At 43.3% G+C, this 16600-nt stretch overlaps 1 protein-coding gene across 6 annotated transcripts in view; it reads left to right on the forward strand.

Moving 5' to 3' along the window:
* The window catches only part of LOC138770541 (uncharacterized), a 139814-nt gene that overhangs the window by 54949 nt on the left and 68265 nt on the right, over positions 1–16600 (forward strand). For all 6 annotated transcript variants that reach the window (XM_069949657.1, XM_069949655.1, XM_069949642.1 and 3 more), the window contains 3 exons: positions 1613–1912; positions 7695–7994; positions 14639–14920. In XM_069949657.1, coding sequence (XP_069805758.1) covers positions 1613–1912; positions 7695–7994; positions 14639–14920 — 882 coding nt within the window. The remainder of the gene's footprint in view (positions 1–1612; positions 1913–7694; positions 7995–14638; positions 14921–16600) is intronic.

The raw sequence follows: 16600 nt of genomic DNA on the forward strand, positions 1-16600 counted from the left end.
CCATTCCCAGGCTTATAGCGCTTTTATCCTTTGGTCTATGGGGCTGTGTCAGGTGTCATTTTTTGCACCATGATGTTTACTTTTTATCGGTACCTTGACTGCGCATATACGGCTTTTTGATCGCTTTTTATTAAATTTTTTTCTGGATTTGATGCGACCAAAAATGCGCAATTTTGCACTTTGGGATTTTTTTGCGCTGACGCCGTTTACCGTGCGAGATCAGGAATGTGATTAATTAATAGTTCGGGCAATTACACACGCGGCGATAGCAAATATGTTTATTTATTTATTTACTTTTATTTATAACCTGGGAAAAGGGGGGTGATTCAGACTTTTATTAGGGGAGGGGGCTTTTTATTGACAACAACACTTTATTTTTTTTTTTTACACATATACTAGAAGCCCCCCTGGGGTGAAGTTTATCCCCCCTGGGGTTAGGGTTATTCCCCCTGGGGTTATGGTTATTCCCCCCCTGGGGTCAGGGTTATTCCCCCTGGGATTAGGGTTATTCCCCCCTGGGGTTAGGGTTATTCCCCCCCTGGGGTCAGGGTTATTCCCCCCCTGGGGTTAGGGTTATTCCCCCCTGGGGTTAGGGTTATTCCCCCCTGGGGTTAGGGTTATTCCCCCCTGGGGTTAGGGTTATTCCCCCCCTGGGGTTAGGGTTATTCCTCCCTGGGGTTAGGGTTATTCCCCCCTGGGGTTAGGGTTATTCCCCCCTGGGGTTAGGGTTATTCCCCCCTGGGGTTAGGGTTATTCCCCCCCTGGGGTTAGGGTTATTCCTCCCTGGGGTTAGGGTTATTCCCCCCTGGGGTTAGGGTAATTCCCCCCTGGGGTTAGGGTTATTCCCCCCTGGGGTTAGAGTTATTCCCCCCTGGGGTTAGGGTTATTCCCCCTGGGGTTAGGGTTATTCCTCCCTGGGGTTAGGGTTATTCCCCCTGGGGGACTTCTAGTATATACACTTTGATCTCTCATTGAGGATCTTTGCTGTATAGATAAACAGCAAAGATCAATGAGATCGGCACTCATTTGTTATCGGCTGCAGCAGCCGAAAGCAAACGAGTGCCGAGCCGGGGACGGCGCCATCTTGGAGCGGTCCCCGGCCGGCAGCAGGTACGGAGGAGCGATCTAACCCACTAGACACCAGGGAACGGCTGCGTCGGGTAATCGGATGCAGCTGTCATGTTTGACAGCTGCATCTGATTACTGTATTAGCGGGCTCGGCAATCGGACCGTGCCCGCTAATACCTACGGTCCCGGGCTACAAGCGGCACCTGGGACCGGCGTGGTTCATAGCGGGGTCGCCGCGCGGCCCACTCTGAACACCGCTGACTTCAGAGGAGAAAACTGTAAATTAACTCTTTGTTGTCCTGTTTTGGTGCCTCATCTCCCTCCACCCCTCGCCTCTCCATAGAAAACCATGAAGACAGGGGGGAGAGCTTCAAACTGCTTTTTCATGATAAAAATGCATTTTTCAGCTAATAAACCCAATTACAAAGTTTCTTAAAATCACCTGTACTATTGATTTCTACGACAGTGACACTTTAAAGAAAATTAAACCTCCACAGACGTAATAATGTTGTGTGTTTCTCCCATATTTCTCCTCTCTCTACAGACAGAGTGAACTTTATAGACGATCACCGATCAGATCTTATAAGAAGGATAACAGATGTGGATCCATTTCTATGTGATCTCTGGGACCAGAAGCTGCTGACTCAGGAACAATACGATGATGTGATGGAGAAGAGAACATCCCAGGAGAAGATGGAGAAACTGTGCGATATTATCAGACACTGGGAGGACACTGAGAAGTATACGGCGTATACAGTGCTCCGAAAATACAATAAACAGATCATCAGAGACCAGGGAAATAAGGGGATATTGGGAAGACGCTCTTACTTCCAGCCTTTTAGGGGTAAGTCTGTCTGTGTGATATTCCATGTCTGTTCATCTCTTTGCAAACACATAGGAGGGAAAGCATGATCGTCAGTGTATGTACCGCTCTGCTTATGCCGGTAAGTATGTGTAGCCGTACTCCTATTCATCATCATCAGTGTATGTACCGCTCTGCTTATGCCGGTAAGTATGTGTAACCGTACCCCTAGTCATCGTTGTCAGTGTATGTACCGCTCTGCTTATGCCGGTAAGTATGTGTAGCCGTACTCCTATTCATCATCGTCAGTGTATGTACCGCTCTGCTTATGCCGGTAAGTATGTGTAGCCGTATTCCTTTTCATCAGGCAGTTTGATGAATTTGTGCATATTTACTGCTCTGCTTATAGGTCTGTCTGGAAACATTTAAACTAAGACTGCTCTGAGTTTGTGCGAATTTATGCAAAAAACTATGCAAAATTATAAAAGTCACGGACAGTAAGTACATACAGGTAAATACAGGTAAGGGTGGACACATGTAGCAGAAGTGAGATCTGTAGTTAATGCACATCATATAACATATACAGGATCTGCGGTGGATTTGTGGCTATTTCCATTCATCTTTAGACCAGTGTTACACGCAGACACTTTATGTAGTGTTAAAGTTAAGCTGTGATTGAATACTTTCTGTGTTAGACCAAAGATAGAGATACAGTGGTACCTTGCTTAAAGAGTAACTTGGATTGAGAGTGTTTTGCAAGAAGAGCTCACAATTTTTTTTAATTGTAACTTGGTTTAAGAGCATTGCTTTGGTGTAAGAGCTCCCTGTACTGGGTGGGAGGGGGAGCGGTGCAGGGACATGGTCTGTATAGCGGGGTCTACAGCACTGTACTCTGACCCAGGGAGTCTCCCTCACCTTCCAAATCATAGCAGATCCACTTCAGACTGGGGCTTACATCAGGGGACAGGACTGTGGAGGTAATATCTCCATAGCTGTAACACCTCTCTCCCCAGACAGAGAGTGCTGTATGCATGTGCCCACATCTGCCCTGCTTATTCCTTCATGCTCCCTGCAGTCTCTGTCAGCCCTTGTGTTTCTTATCCTCTCCATTCCTGCTATAATGTGCCTGCACTTACACTCAGCTATACACACTGCTGCTATAATGTGCCTGCACTCACACTCAGCTATACACACTGCTGCTTTATTGTGCCTGCACTTACACTCAGCTATACACACTGCTGCTATAATGTGCCTGCACTCACACTCAGCTATACACACTGCTGCTATAATGTGCCTATACACACTGAAGTCTCTGTCACTGTCCTCCTGCCCAGCTCTGTGATTCTCACTTCCTGACTGGTCCATGCTAAACACAACCCCTTCCCCATTATTGTCATGTGACCACACAGACCTCTGACAGCAGCCCTGCTTCTCTATTCTAGCCTGTTGTACTACGCTACTGCATTATGGGGATCTCAATGATTTCTTATGGGACAATTTGCTTTGGCTTAACCTCTTAAGGACATATGACGTACCGGTACGTCCTATGTCCTCACTTGCACTTCAAAGCGGGGCCGCGCGGCGGCCCCGCTTTAAAGTGCCGCGATCCCGGGTGCCGCGAGTAGCCCGGGACCGCTGCTATTAGCGGGCACGGTCTGATCGCCGTGCCCGCTAATTAGCTAATCGGAGGCAGCTGTCAAAGTTGACAGCTGCCTCCGATTACCGGAGGCAACGTTTCCCTGGTGTCTAGTGGGGGAGATCGCTCCTCCGGGACCTTGTCCCGGAGGAGCGATCTCCGTTACTGATGCCGGCCGGGGACGCGTCCAAGATGGCGCCGTCCTCGGCTCGGCACTCGTTCGTTTTCGGCTGCAGCAGCCGAAAGCAAACGAGTGCCGATATCATGGATCTCTGCAGCAAATCTATGCTGCAGAGATCTCTATGAGAGATCCAAGTGTATATACTAGAAGTCCCCCAGGGGGGCTTCTAGTATATGTGTAAAAAAAAAAAAAAAAGTGTTGTTAATAGTAAAAAGCCCCCTCCCCTAATAAAAGTCTGAATCACCCCCCTTTTCCCAGGTTTTAAATAAAAGTAAACAAATAAATAAATAAATAAACATGTTTGGTATCGCCGCGTGCGTAATCGCCCGAACTATTAATTAATCACATTCCTGATCTCGTACGGTAAACGGCGTCAGCGCAAAAAAATCCCAAAGTGCAAAATTGCGCATTTTTGGTCGCATCAAATCCAGAAAAAATTTAATAAAAAGCGATCAAAAAGACGTATATGGGCAATCAAGGTACCGATAGAAAGATCACATCATGGCGCAAAAAATGACACCTCGCACAGCCCCATAGACCAAAGGATAAAAGCGCTATAAGCCTGGGAATGGAGCGATTATAAGGAACGTATATTGGTTAACAACGGTTTGAATTTTTTACAGGCCATCAGATACAATATAAGTTATACATGTTATATATCGTTTTAATCGTAACGACTTGAGGAACATGCATAACAAGTAAGTTTTACCCCAGGGTGAATGGCGTAAAAACACATTTCCCCCAAATAAAAGAAATGCGTTTTTTTTTTCAATTTCACCACACTTTGAATTTTTTTCTGGTTTCGCAGTGTACTTTATGCAAAAATTCAGCCTGTAATTGCAAAGTACAATTAGTGACGCAAAAAATAAGGGCTCATGTGGGTTTCTAGGTGGAAAAATGCAAGTGCTATGGCCTTTTATGCACAAGGAGGAAAAACCGAAAACGTAAAAACGAAAATGGGCCATGTCCTTAACCCTTTAAGGACATGGCCCATTTTCGTTTTTACGTTTTCGGTTTTTCCTCCTTGTGTTTAAAAGGTCATAGCACTTGCATTTTTCCACTTAGAAACCCACATGAGCCCTTATTTTTTGCGTCACTAATTGTACTTTGCAATTACAGGCTGAATTTTTGCATAAAGTACACTGCGAAACCAGAAAAAAATTCAAAGTGTGGTGAAATTGAAAAAAAAAATGCATTTCTTTTATTTGGGGGAAATGTGTTTTTACGCCATTCACCCTGGGGTAAAACTGACTTGTTATGCATGTTCCTCAAGTCGTTACGATTAAAACGATATATAACATGTATAACTTATATTGTATCTGATGGCCTGTAAAAAATTCAAACCGTTGTTAACCAATATACGTTCCTTAAAATCGCTCCATTCCCAGGCTTATAGCGCTTTTATCCTTTGGTCTATGGGGCTGTGCGAGGTGTCATTTTTTGCGCCATGATGTGATCTTTCTATCGGTACCTTGATTGCCCATATACGTCTTTTTGATCGCTTTTTATTAAATTTTTTCTGGATTTGATGCGACCAAAAATGCGCAATTTTGCACTTTGGGATTTTTTTGCGCTGACGCCGTTTACCGTACGAGATCAGGAATGTGATTAATTAATAGTTCGGGCGATTACGCACGCGGCGATAGCAAACATGTTTATTTATTTATTTATTTGTTTACTTTTATTTAAAACCTGGGAAAAGGGGGGTGATTCAGACTTTTATTAGGGGAGGGGGCTTTTTACTATAAACAACACTTTTTTTTTTTTTTTTTACACATATACTAGAAGCCCCCTTAGGGGACTTCTAGTATAAGTGCTTTGATCTCTCATAGAGATCTCTGCAGCATAGATATGCTGCAGAGATCCATGAGATCGGCCCTCGTTTGCTTTCGGCTGCTGCAGCCTAAAACAAACGTGTGCCGAGCCGAGGACGGCGCCATCTTGGACGCGTCCCCGGCCGGCATCAGTAACGGAGATCGCTCCTCCGGGACAAGGTCCCGGAGGAGCGATCTCCCCCACTAGACACCAGGGAAACGTTGCCTCCGGTAATCGGAGGCAGCTGTCAACTTTGACAGCTGCCTCTGATTAGCTAATTAGCGGGCACGGCGATCAGACCGTGCCCGCTAATAGCGGCGGTCCCGGGCTACACGCGGCACCCGGGATCGCGGCACTTCAAAGCGGGGCCGCCGCGCGGCCCCGCTTTGAAGTGCAAGTGAGGACATAGGACGTACCGGTACGTCCTATGTCCTTAAGAGGTTAAAGGGTTAAAGTGTAACTGTCATTTTTTTTTTTTTTTTATTGCAGAAATCAGTAGTATAAGCGATTTTAAGGAACTCTGTAATAGGTTTTATCAGCCAAAAAAGCCTCCTTCTGTAGTCAAGAAGCAATCTCCCAGCCTCCCCCCTGACTTCTTATCTGTGCATTATCAGGCAAACACGTCTTTATTACAGAGAAGCCAGTGAAGACATGTTCTGCTCTCCCATTCTATCCTTATGGAGGGGGGAGGGGCCGAGGGAGATGAGGGAGCAGGAAGAGGTGACATGAAGGTCAGCTGTTTGTAGACTCTCTGGGCACCTAAAATGCTGGATTCAGGGGTCAGAAAGGTCAGTGCTTATCTATGAACTTACTGAGAGAAGATTGCAGGGTGATGTGCTGTGCAGGACTGCTCCGCGCTCACTCACTCCTAACAGCCCCTTCCCTCTCCATAGCCACATAATGGAGACAGAAATCCTGCTTCATCTGCAGTGAGGGGGGAGGCTGGGAGATTGCTTTTTCACTATAGAAGGAAACTCTTTTGGTTTATAAAACCTATTACAGAGTTTTTTAAAATCGCTTGTACTATAGATATTTATTGTTTTCAGAAAAATGGCCCTGAAATGACAGTTACGCTTTAAGGCTATTTTCACACTACGTAAGCTTCCGGCCGTAGCGCGTTCCGTGAATATGCGGCCGGAAACTTACGTAATTAGCGTACAATGCAAAGTATACGATCCCCGCTGCACAGTTCACACTTCGTACGAATGTACGTCGGGATCGTATACGGCGCCGTAAGAAATGAACCAGACCACTGTTTCCGGCCGGAAGGCTGTAACTTATGCCCGTAGCGTATCGCGCAGATCTGTACGTAGTGGTGATTTCTTCATTTTTTCACTCTTCTATGCCGATCCAAAAGGTTCTATGGGGTGTCCGGGGCTAGGCGAAGCTTACCAAGGAAAAGACCGATGTCAGATCGCTTCGTAGGGCGCTCGGGAAGCGTAAGTAGGGGCGTACGTTCGCATTGCGTACGCATCCGGACGCACATCGAATATTCGCACGCCCGTAGTTTCAGCCGCACATGTACGGCGCCGTAAGAAATGCGTACGGATTCGTACGTAGTGTGAAAATAGCCTAAGAGTAGATTTGGATTACAAACGCTGTCCCGGAAAAAAATATGCTCGTAATCCAAGTCACCACTGTATATTGTTATCTAGGCCAGCTTGACAGATCTGAGCCAATGTCTTTAGCCTTGTGACATTTCTCGGCATTTTCTGCAGTGCTCTCTAGAGAAAGTTTTGTTTTCTGGCTTCTTCTCGTAGGATTTCAATAAGATATTAACAGTGCCAGGAAAATGTATGTACACAATGACACAACGTAATAACACCAACAATAAAACTATAAATTGCTGGAATTATAAACTGTAAGAACATTGGCCAAGACTTATCAATCTGCCTGAGACAGAAATCAATACGTTTTTGTCTCAGACTGATGACAACCAATCACAGTCCATTATAGGAAGTTACAGCTGAGCTGTGATTGGTTGCTATCTATGTGTTAGATTTATGTCTCGGGCAGATTGATAAATGTCGGCCATTGTGTGATGGCGACTTATTCTCAGCTGCTTTTCAGGTGTGGTTGGGTATAACTGTGCACAGTGTCTTCTATCATAGCTGATCATTACTTTACCGTCCTATTATTGTCGGGTGTTTCAGTATCATTACAATATACAATGGTCACATTTCTCTCTGCAGGAAGAGATCACTTTGTGATCAGATACAGATCCCATCTGATTAATGATATAAAGGAAGTGGATCCGGTTCTAGATGATCTCAGATCCCATAATCTACTGACTGAGGGAGAATATAAAGATTTACAAGCAATGCCCACACCGAAGGAGAAGATGAGCCGTCTATGTGAGATATTCCGCTATCAGTCTGACACAGAGATGGATCAATTCTACATTTCCCTCTGGAGATACAACTACACCGTCATCCATAACCTGGAAATATCAGAGAACTTGGGGAAATCTTCAGATTCCAAAACATCAGCAGGTATGAGGTATAATATACTGTATTATAATTATTATCATATATACCGTATTTTCCTGCATATAAGACTAATCTATAACCTAGAAAAATCTTCTTAAAAGTCAGAGGTCGTCTTACATGCCGGGTGTCGTTTGATTGGGCGGTTGCTGAACAACTTGGAATCGGACTGGAGAATCTGCAGTCGCTGCATACGGTGCGGGGTACTAAAAAATGCCCACATCCCCGCCGTATGCAGCAAACGTATGAAGGGCAGAACAAGCTGCAGGCGTCCGGGGTATAGACATAAGAGATACGATAGAGTGGCGCTGTGCCCAGAAAAACACTCCTCTTTCACCCATCTGGCCGCCCTTGTATCCTACCGGTATTACTGTGCCTCCTTCTCTGCCTCTCAGGTCTCACTGCTGTCTGAGGAATTTTATAAATTTTTGTTCTGTGTGCGTTGGAAGGCGGATAGTCTTATACAGAGAGTATATCCCAAAGTCTATATTTTACCTGGAAAAGTTGGGGGGGGGGGGGGGGGTCATCTTGCCGGAAAATACAGGTGTATATATTTATATATATATTTTTTTTTTTTACAGAATGTATCCCAACCATTATAATGGATATTGATATTTTCTCCCCAATGCAGCATCCATCTCCAAGGTGCATTCATTATTGGGGGCCATTTTAATACAACTATATGGCCTTCTATGGATGCCACTGGGAGGCCTTCTTGTGTAGAGCCTACACCTCTTGGTAACCCATTACATGCCAACCGTTTATATGATATTTGGAGGTTACATCACCCCTCAGAATTAGACTACACCTTTTTTTTCTCTCACACACAGATCTTATACAAGAATTGAATACTATCTTGTAGATCACACTACCATACCCAAAGTTGCATCAGCATTCATAGGCACTACAGAATGGTCAGATCATGCCACAGTCTAATAGAAGTTGAGGAACAGTATTGGTCATGTAATAACTCAGTATGGAGACTTACTTTTATTTTGCAACACCCTAAATATTCCTCGGCTCTGAGGGAATTTGCAATGCAATTTGCAACAATGGCCGGGATGTACACAAAACATACGTTGTTTTATGAATGAATATACACAAAGTATACGCTCCGGCCGTGATTCAATTAATTGAATAGCGGCTGCAGAGAACCTGTCAGCTCACACGCTCCATCCGAATTCAGCAGAAATAAAGATCATCTGGCCATCTGATCATCTGGAATGATATTCTGTAACACCGGCCGTTCTGTGATGTGGCCTAGACCTTTAGGCCGGCCCTTCCAATGGGCATATGTGCGTCATGGAGAGGGCGTGGTTAAGTGGTGCTTCGGCCTTGAAGCCCGGCCCAGGTATCCCAGTCCGCAGATGATAAAAGATCACTTTTTACTAGAACAAGCACCATGCTGTATGATATAAAATAAGGTAGGAAAACTGCAGAATTTACCCTTTACACCTGTGTAGAGCAATCATAATGCAAAAAGGGGGGACAGTGTCACTTTAAAGCGACTCTGTACCCACAATCTGACCCCCCCCCCCCCCCCCCCCCAAACCACTTGTACCTTCGGATACCTGCTTTAATCCAAGATCTGTCCTGCGGTCCGTTCGGCAGGTGATGCAGTTATCATCCTAAAAAACAACTTTTAAACTTGAAGCCCTGTGCCCTACGGGAGTATCTGTGCCGTAACTTTGCACCACCCCTCCGTCCCTCCTCCCCACCCTCTTCATCATTAGGAATGCTCCAGACAGATTGCCTACTATTCCTCACCTGTGTCAGCACGGCACATGGGCTGGATCGTTCAGGACCTGTGCAATGTTCAAACAGCAGTTAATGTTCCAGTGGCATTCCTAATGATGAGGAGGGTGGGGAGGAGGGACGGAGGGGTGGTACAAAGTTAGGGCACAGATACTCCCGTAGGGCACGGGGTTGTAAGTTTAAAAGTTGTTTTTAGGACAATAACCTCATCACCTGTCAAACGGACTCCAGGACAGATCTTGGATTAAAAGCAGCTATCCGAAGGTACAAGTGGTTTTGGGGGGGGGGGGGACAGATTGTGGGTACAGAGTAGCTCTAAGTGAAAAGAGGAATATGTTTTTCAATGGGCTAAAGGAGCAATTCAGTATTTAGCCATAATCCTTACACAGCCGACTGCTAAATTACCTCCTAAAAATTACAAGACCTTAATGACAACACTCAATAATGATATTGGCAAATTCTCAAAGATCCCGATCTCGTGGGTGGGCCGAATATCCGCGGCCAAATTGATGCTGTTGACTAAGGTATTGTGTTATTTCAGGAACCTGGCCATTCACTTTTCATCAACCATGTTACAACATAGTGTATTCAGTCAGCTATAAGCCGCTTCGTGTGGCCAGTACAAAGGGCCAGAGTGGCCAGCGGAATCCTTTTTCTTGCCTGTGCATCAAGGGGGTCTGGGATGCCCTAATAATGTTATTCCGCTATACTTGACCAGCTAAAACAGTGGTGGGTTAAGAGTAACAAAAAGCCCTGGGCGAAGATAGAGGAAGCCCTTACACCAGGAGGTGACTTACTTACGCTCTTATGGCACTCCAGACTAACCTCAGGTTCTGCACGGGCATTGACACCTACCCTTGCAGCGGGCATAAGAGGGTTTAATAAGAAACTCATCGGAAAAACTCTAGTACCTACACGACTGCATAATGTCTCTCTTAAAGTTATGTATCATATCATTGTAGACTTAGACTATAATGGTTGGATATCTAAAGGGATTACGACCTTAGGTGCTCTATATGACAACCTGCAGTTGAAACCCTTTACTGACCTAGTTACTAAACCAAAAAACAGGGGGAACAACCCACCAAAAAATGCAGGACCAAATATTAAGAAATATATATTATTGTTCTATTTATTAGGATATATAGAAAAACTTGTTTACAGAAACACTTTAAAAATACACAAATAGGAGCTGGCATATAGTACAGATCCCCAAATGATAGGTGGTAATGAATCAGGATACTAAAATGTCATACAATATAAATAAAAACGAAATATATATAAATACTGATTCACATAGACGCAGTACTGGGCACCTAGTTACTAATTATCAAACAAGGCAAGAGGCGGCACTCCAAGTTTTAAAGTGAACAAAAATGTCAAATTCCTTTACCCAGTCCGAGAACAGCATATAGGGTTGAAATAGGGCAAGGTCTACATAAAGGCCTTCAGTGAAAAGTCAATATTCAATCCAGTGGGTTGTAATGAATTCAGCTTAGCTATCCAATGTGCCTCCCTTTGTTTAAGTAATTTGTGACGATCTCCACCCCGTCTAGGTGGGGTAATCCTGTCAATAACACAAAATTTTAATTGTTTAACTGTGTGTCCACATTCTTTAAAATGGCGTGGTACTGGTAGTTCAAGTTTTTCCATACGGATTGAGGATTTGTGATTGTTTAATCTGATTCTGCACTCGGTTGTGGTTTCGCCTACATAGATCCGTGGGCAGGGGCACTGTAGTACGTAAACGACGTAGTCAAATTTACAGGTCAAATGGTGCTTAAGTTTGTACTGTCTCTGTGTGATCGGATCAGTAAATGTGTCACCCTTCAACATTAGTGGGCAATTCTCACATCCCAGGCAGGGAAAGCTACCAGGTTTCAATTCTGATGAGAGGTCTGTCTTTTCTCGGTAATTGTCAGCATGTACTAATTTGTCACGTATACTTGGGGCTCGTCTGTAAGAGAATAGAGGGGGAGATTTAAACAGTGTTACATTAGAATGAAATTTGGACACAATGTCCCAATGTTTCTTAATGATACCAAAGATTTGAGGGCTAAATGAGTTGTAAGTTGATATAAATGGTATCCTACCGTGTGAGCTGGTTTTCTTGGTTTGCATGATATCTGAATCCAACTGTCTAGTCTGCATAATACTCCTCTTGACTAATTTACCTGGGTATCCCCTGCATTGGAATCTCTGACCCATCTCTTCCAATCTCCTTACTAGTGTACCCGGATCCTCAACAATCCTTTTGACACGGAGGAGTTGACTACGTGGCAGAGATTCCACCATCCTTCTAGGATGTAGACTGTCAAACCTTAGCAGGTTATTTTTATCGGTTGGTTTCAGATAAATGTCAGTACATAGCTTACCATCTCTCACAGATACCCAAGTATCCAAGAATTGTACCCCCTCCCTGGAGTAACTCATAGTGAATTTGATATCTGGATCAGTATAATTTAGTGATCTAAAAAACTCCTCCAATTCTGTCTCTGACCCCTTCCATACGAGGAACACGTCGTCTATGTATCTCTTGCCTTGTTTGTGAATTACCTTCGGAACCTGGGTCTGGAACCGTGGGGCAGAGCACCCGACCGGAGCCTTGAGCCACGCAGTGCCGTTTAGCAACTATACACATTTCTAGTTACTAATTATGGTATCTCTAACAGGGACTTCTATACATTTTTGCACCTACGGCATTTCCTACAAAGACCGAGGGAAACCACTAAGTTTGAGCTCTTCTTAGGATGTGAGAAACAGGGATCGAAGGGCCTTACCTTAGCGTACAGAACTTTATCGTTGCAACAGGGCGATTTAGGGTTTATGTCCAAGTGGGAAATGGACAGAGATACGTAAATTTATAGAACAACTATTAGGTTACCCATTACTTTGGGGGCCTAGCTTACCCTTACTCTCCATAGACATGGACGATATTCCACCTCAGGACATCACGGTTCTTCTGCACATCCTTATGGCCACTAGCAATTGTATTGCTAAAAAGTGGAAATCAAAGATCACCGCTTCACTTGCAGAGATTAAGGCAGCAGTACAATTTAACTACAACATGAAACTCCCCATTGCTCTTAGAACAAATAATGTTCTACGATTTAACAAGTGCTGGGACAAGTGGTGTGCCGTAAGTTGCCAACATACGGAAAATTTCGCCATAAACTGCTTCATTAGGATTTTCCATCATTATTGGTAAATGTTCATGCCCATGTGTGTATTAGATATCCGATGTTTAACCCCTTCAAGCCAAAGGTCATTGAGGAACGGATGTCCGTGTCAAATAAATGCAATTTTCTTCCCCGCCTTCTAAGAGTCATAGCGCTTTTATTTTTCCATTTTTATTTTTTATTTTTTTGGGGTGTCATTTTTTTGCGCCATGATCTCTAGTTTTTATTAGTATCATATTGGTGTAAATGACAAAATTGGGATTGCTTTTTATTAAAATTTTTTCTGATATATAATTTGAAAAAAACAATCCTGCAATCCTGGTGTCCCCCCCCCCCCCCCCCCGCCCCCATTCACACCGTTCACCATGCTAGAAAAATAATGTTATATTATAAGAGGTCAGACAATTCCGCAAGCTAGGATATGTAATATGTTTATTTGTTTATTTATTTATTTTTTACATATTTTTATTTTTATAATGGGCAATGGGGTATTTTAAACATTTATTGCGGGGGTTATAAGGTTTTTTTTAATACTTCATTTTTTTTTATTACACTTTTTTTAACACTTTTATTCACTGTTTAACATGCAATCATTAGATTGCATATACTGATCTATGCTATGCCATAGCGTACCATAAATCAGTGTTATCGGCGATGCCTGCCTGACAGTACCTCTACACACAGAGCGCCAATCCGTCAGAACGGAGGTAAGTGACTTACCCCTGCCCATCAATACTAGCAATCGGTCCTGATCACTCAGTGGCAGGTGCTTGTCCTGTCACTGACTACCTTAAATGCAGTGATCGCTATAGATCACTGTGTGATAGCAGCTGCCTGTCATTATGCCGGGCTCTGGACACACTGATCTGTGCAGGACCACTCACACTGCAGCGCTCCCACACATCAAAAAGCCCCTCACTGTCAGGGATCTTTATATACGTTCCTGCTGCATGGGGCATGTGCAGCAGGAACGTGTGTGTATGTATATATATATATATCTGACGTGTAGGGGTTGATATCCTTTCTAAACTCTACTTTCATCTGTTAGTGCACAAGTGTGTAGAACACTGTATACTGTTACGTATGATTTGTTTATGTTTGTTCGGCATGTCTTTTGTAAAACCGGAAAAATGTCTAAATAAAAACATAACAAAAAAACGCTGAATTAAAACAAAACAATCGTGCTGTAACAAAAACTCAGTGACAACAATAATGTAATCCTTCAATAGGTTTTCATTCAATATGTTTAATTGCTGTATTTTCAAAATTTTGAGGAATGCAGGTATATAGCGCTGTAACGTCACAGGATGTATACTCATGGTGTACAGTACATGAATTGTTTTGTATATATATTTGTATGGATGTAGTGTAACTTATACCATGACTAAGGAGCCACTCACCGATACATGTTGGCATTTGCACATTGATTCACATATTTTGTTTTTAACAAGAATGGGATAAAGTCATCTGTTTGTACTATGTTTGGAGCCAGAGGTTCTCCTTTCTAATCATCTACTAGTGACCATATTCCGTCCATATCCCAATCGTATTCTGTTTCTCTGCAGAACATAAGATATTGCAGCGTTATACCTCCGACATGTGACAGAAACTGCTGTAAATGGCCCCAACATTATCTGCAATAAATGACACCATGTAAGACATTAGATTGTTACTCCTCATCCCTCTGTGTGATTCCTGTATTTCTTGTCTCTACAGCCGGAGATCACTTTATAGACCGACACAGAGAAGAGCTGATTGGCCGAATAAAGATTGTACGTCCAGTTATAGATGATCTGTACAGTAATAATCTGCTGACAGGAGAAGAGTGGGATTATATAATAGATACACCAGAGTCTGAGGACATGATGAGACGTCTGTATGATATTATCAGATACTGGGATGACGAGAAGGAGAAGGTTTATGACGCTTTGTATATGTACAATCCCAGGGTCATCGATTTCCTGATAAACCCGAGAGATTCATCATCATTAGATAAAAGTAAGTGTTGGGCTGTGGTCACACACTGTCTTTTTTGTTAAAATAACACCTGTTCTCATTCTTCAGTGATTCCCATTGAAGCCAATGGAAACAACGTCCGTCTGTTCCTACAACATTTAGAATAACAGCCGCTGTTTGCAATGTTCATGACATTAATTTGCAGCCATCAATCATTCTTCATTGTTCGCACAATGCTTTGTTTTCTGGCCATCATGTAAACTGTCAGACTTTCCGCAATTCTTTTAGACAGCTCGGTGACCCCTCCCCCTCCTCCTCAGGTGTTGTAACGCGGCCCTCAGCCGCTAGCTGGAAGTGCTGCAGCGCTGGCATGGAGAGATGGCACTTTTGTAAGTCAACTGTAGCCGCTGCTAGCCTGAAGAACCTGCAGCAGCGCTTACATTTGCCGGCTCGCTGGCTTTCGTGATGTCAGCACGCGCTGATACTCCACACACTTTATATTTGACAGGGTTTGCGAGCAGAAAAAAAAAGCATTAATGGAGTATCAGCTCCAAAACCCCCGTGTGCCTCCCACTCAGCTTCCGCAGTTCGCTACCCCTGAGTGGCTATAGATGTCTGAGATATGCGAGTTGTTACACATCTGTAAGGAGACAATACAGAGGGAGAGCTGCTATGACACTATTGTAATCTTGTGCAATACCTGGGCTGGTAACATGCAAAATTTCTAAGGGAGTGCAAGCACTAATAACCTGAAGATGACATCAATAGAAACCGCAAACAAGCTGAAAAACAATGAACTGAACCTCAAAAATAACTCATAATATTCTATAAAGCGTTATTAAACAGAATGCAGGGGCAAACTATTAAAAAACTCCAAAGTACACAAAACCCCCACTGACCATGATGCAGTCTAGTGTGACCTAACCTCCCCACCCCCCAACAAAGGGAATATATGGGTCCCAAATAGGGATGGTCCGAACCAAGTTCAGTTCGGGTTCGTACGAACCTGAACTCTCTGTAATGATTCCCGCTGTCTGCCCGCTCCGTGCAGCAGGCGGATCCAGCAGGAGGACCGCCTGGAAAACTGGGATACAGCCATAGCCATAGGCTGTATCCCAGTTTTCCAGGCGGTCCTCCCTCTGTGTCCGTGTCAAATAAATGCAATTTTCTTCCCCGCCTTCTAAGAGCCATAGCGCTTTTATTTTTCCATTTTTATTATTTATTTTTTTTGTGGTGTCATTTTTTTGCGCCATGATTTCTAGCTTTTATTAGTATCATATTGGTGTAAATGACGAAATTGGGATTGCTTTTTATTAATTTTTTTCTGATATATAATTTGAAAAAAAAAAAATCCTGCAATCCTGGTGTCCCCCCTATTTACTCCATTCACCATGCGGGAAAAATAATGTTATATTATAAGAAATCAGACAATTCCGCAAGCTAGGATATGTAATATGTTTATTTGTTTATTTTTTTTTTCTTACATATTTTAATTTTTATAATGGGCAATGCGGTATTTTAAACTTTTATTGCGGGGGTTATAAGGCTTTTTTTAATACTTACATTTTTTTTATTACACTTTTTTTTTAACACTTTTATTCACTGTTTAACATGCAATCAATAAATTGCATATACTGATCTATGCTATGCCATAGCATAGATCAGTGTTATCGGCGATCTGTACATAGAGCCTGCCTAACAGTACCTCTATAGACAGAGCAC

This window comes from Dendropsophus ebraccatus, chromosome 1 (genome assembly GCF_027789765.1).
Source record: "Dendropsophus ebraccatus isolate aDenEbr1 chromosome 1, aDenEbr1.pat, whole genome shotgun sequence".
NCBI lineage: Eukaryota > Metazoa > Chordata > Amphibia > Anura > Hylidae > Dendropsophus > Dendropsophus ebraccatus.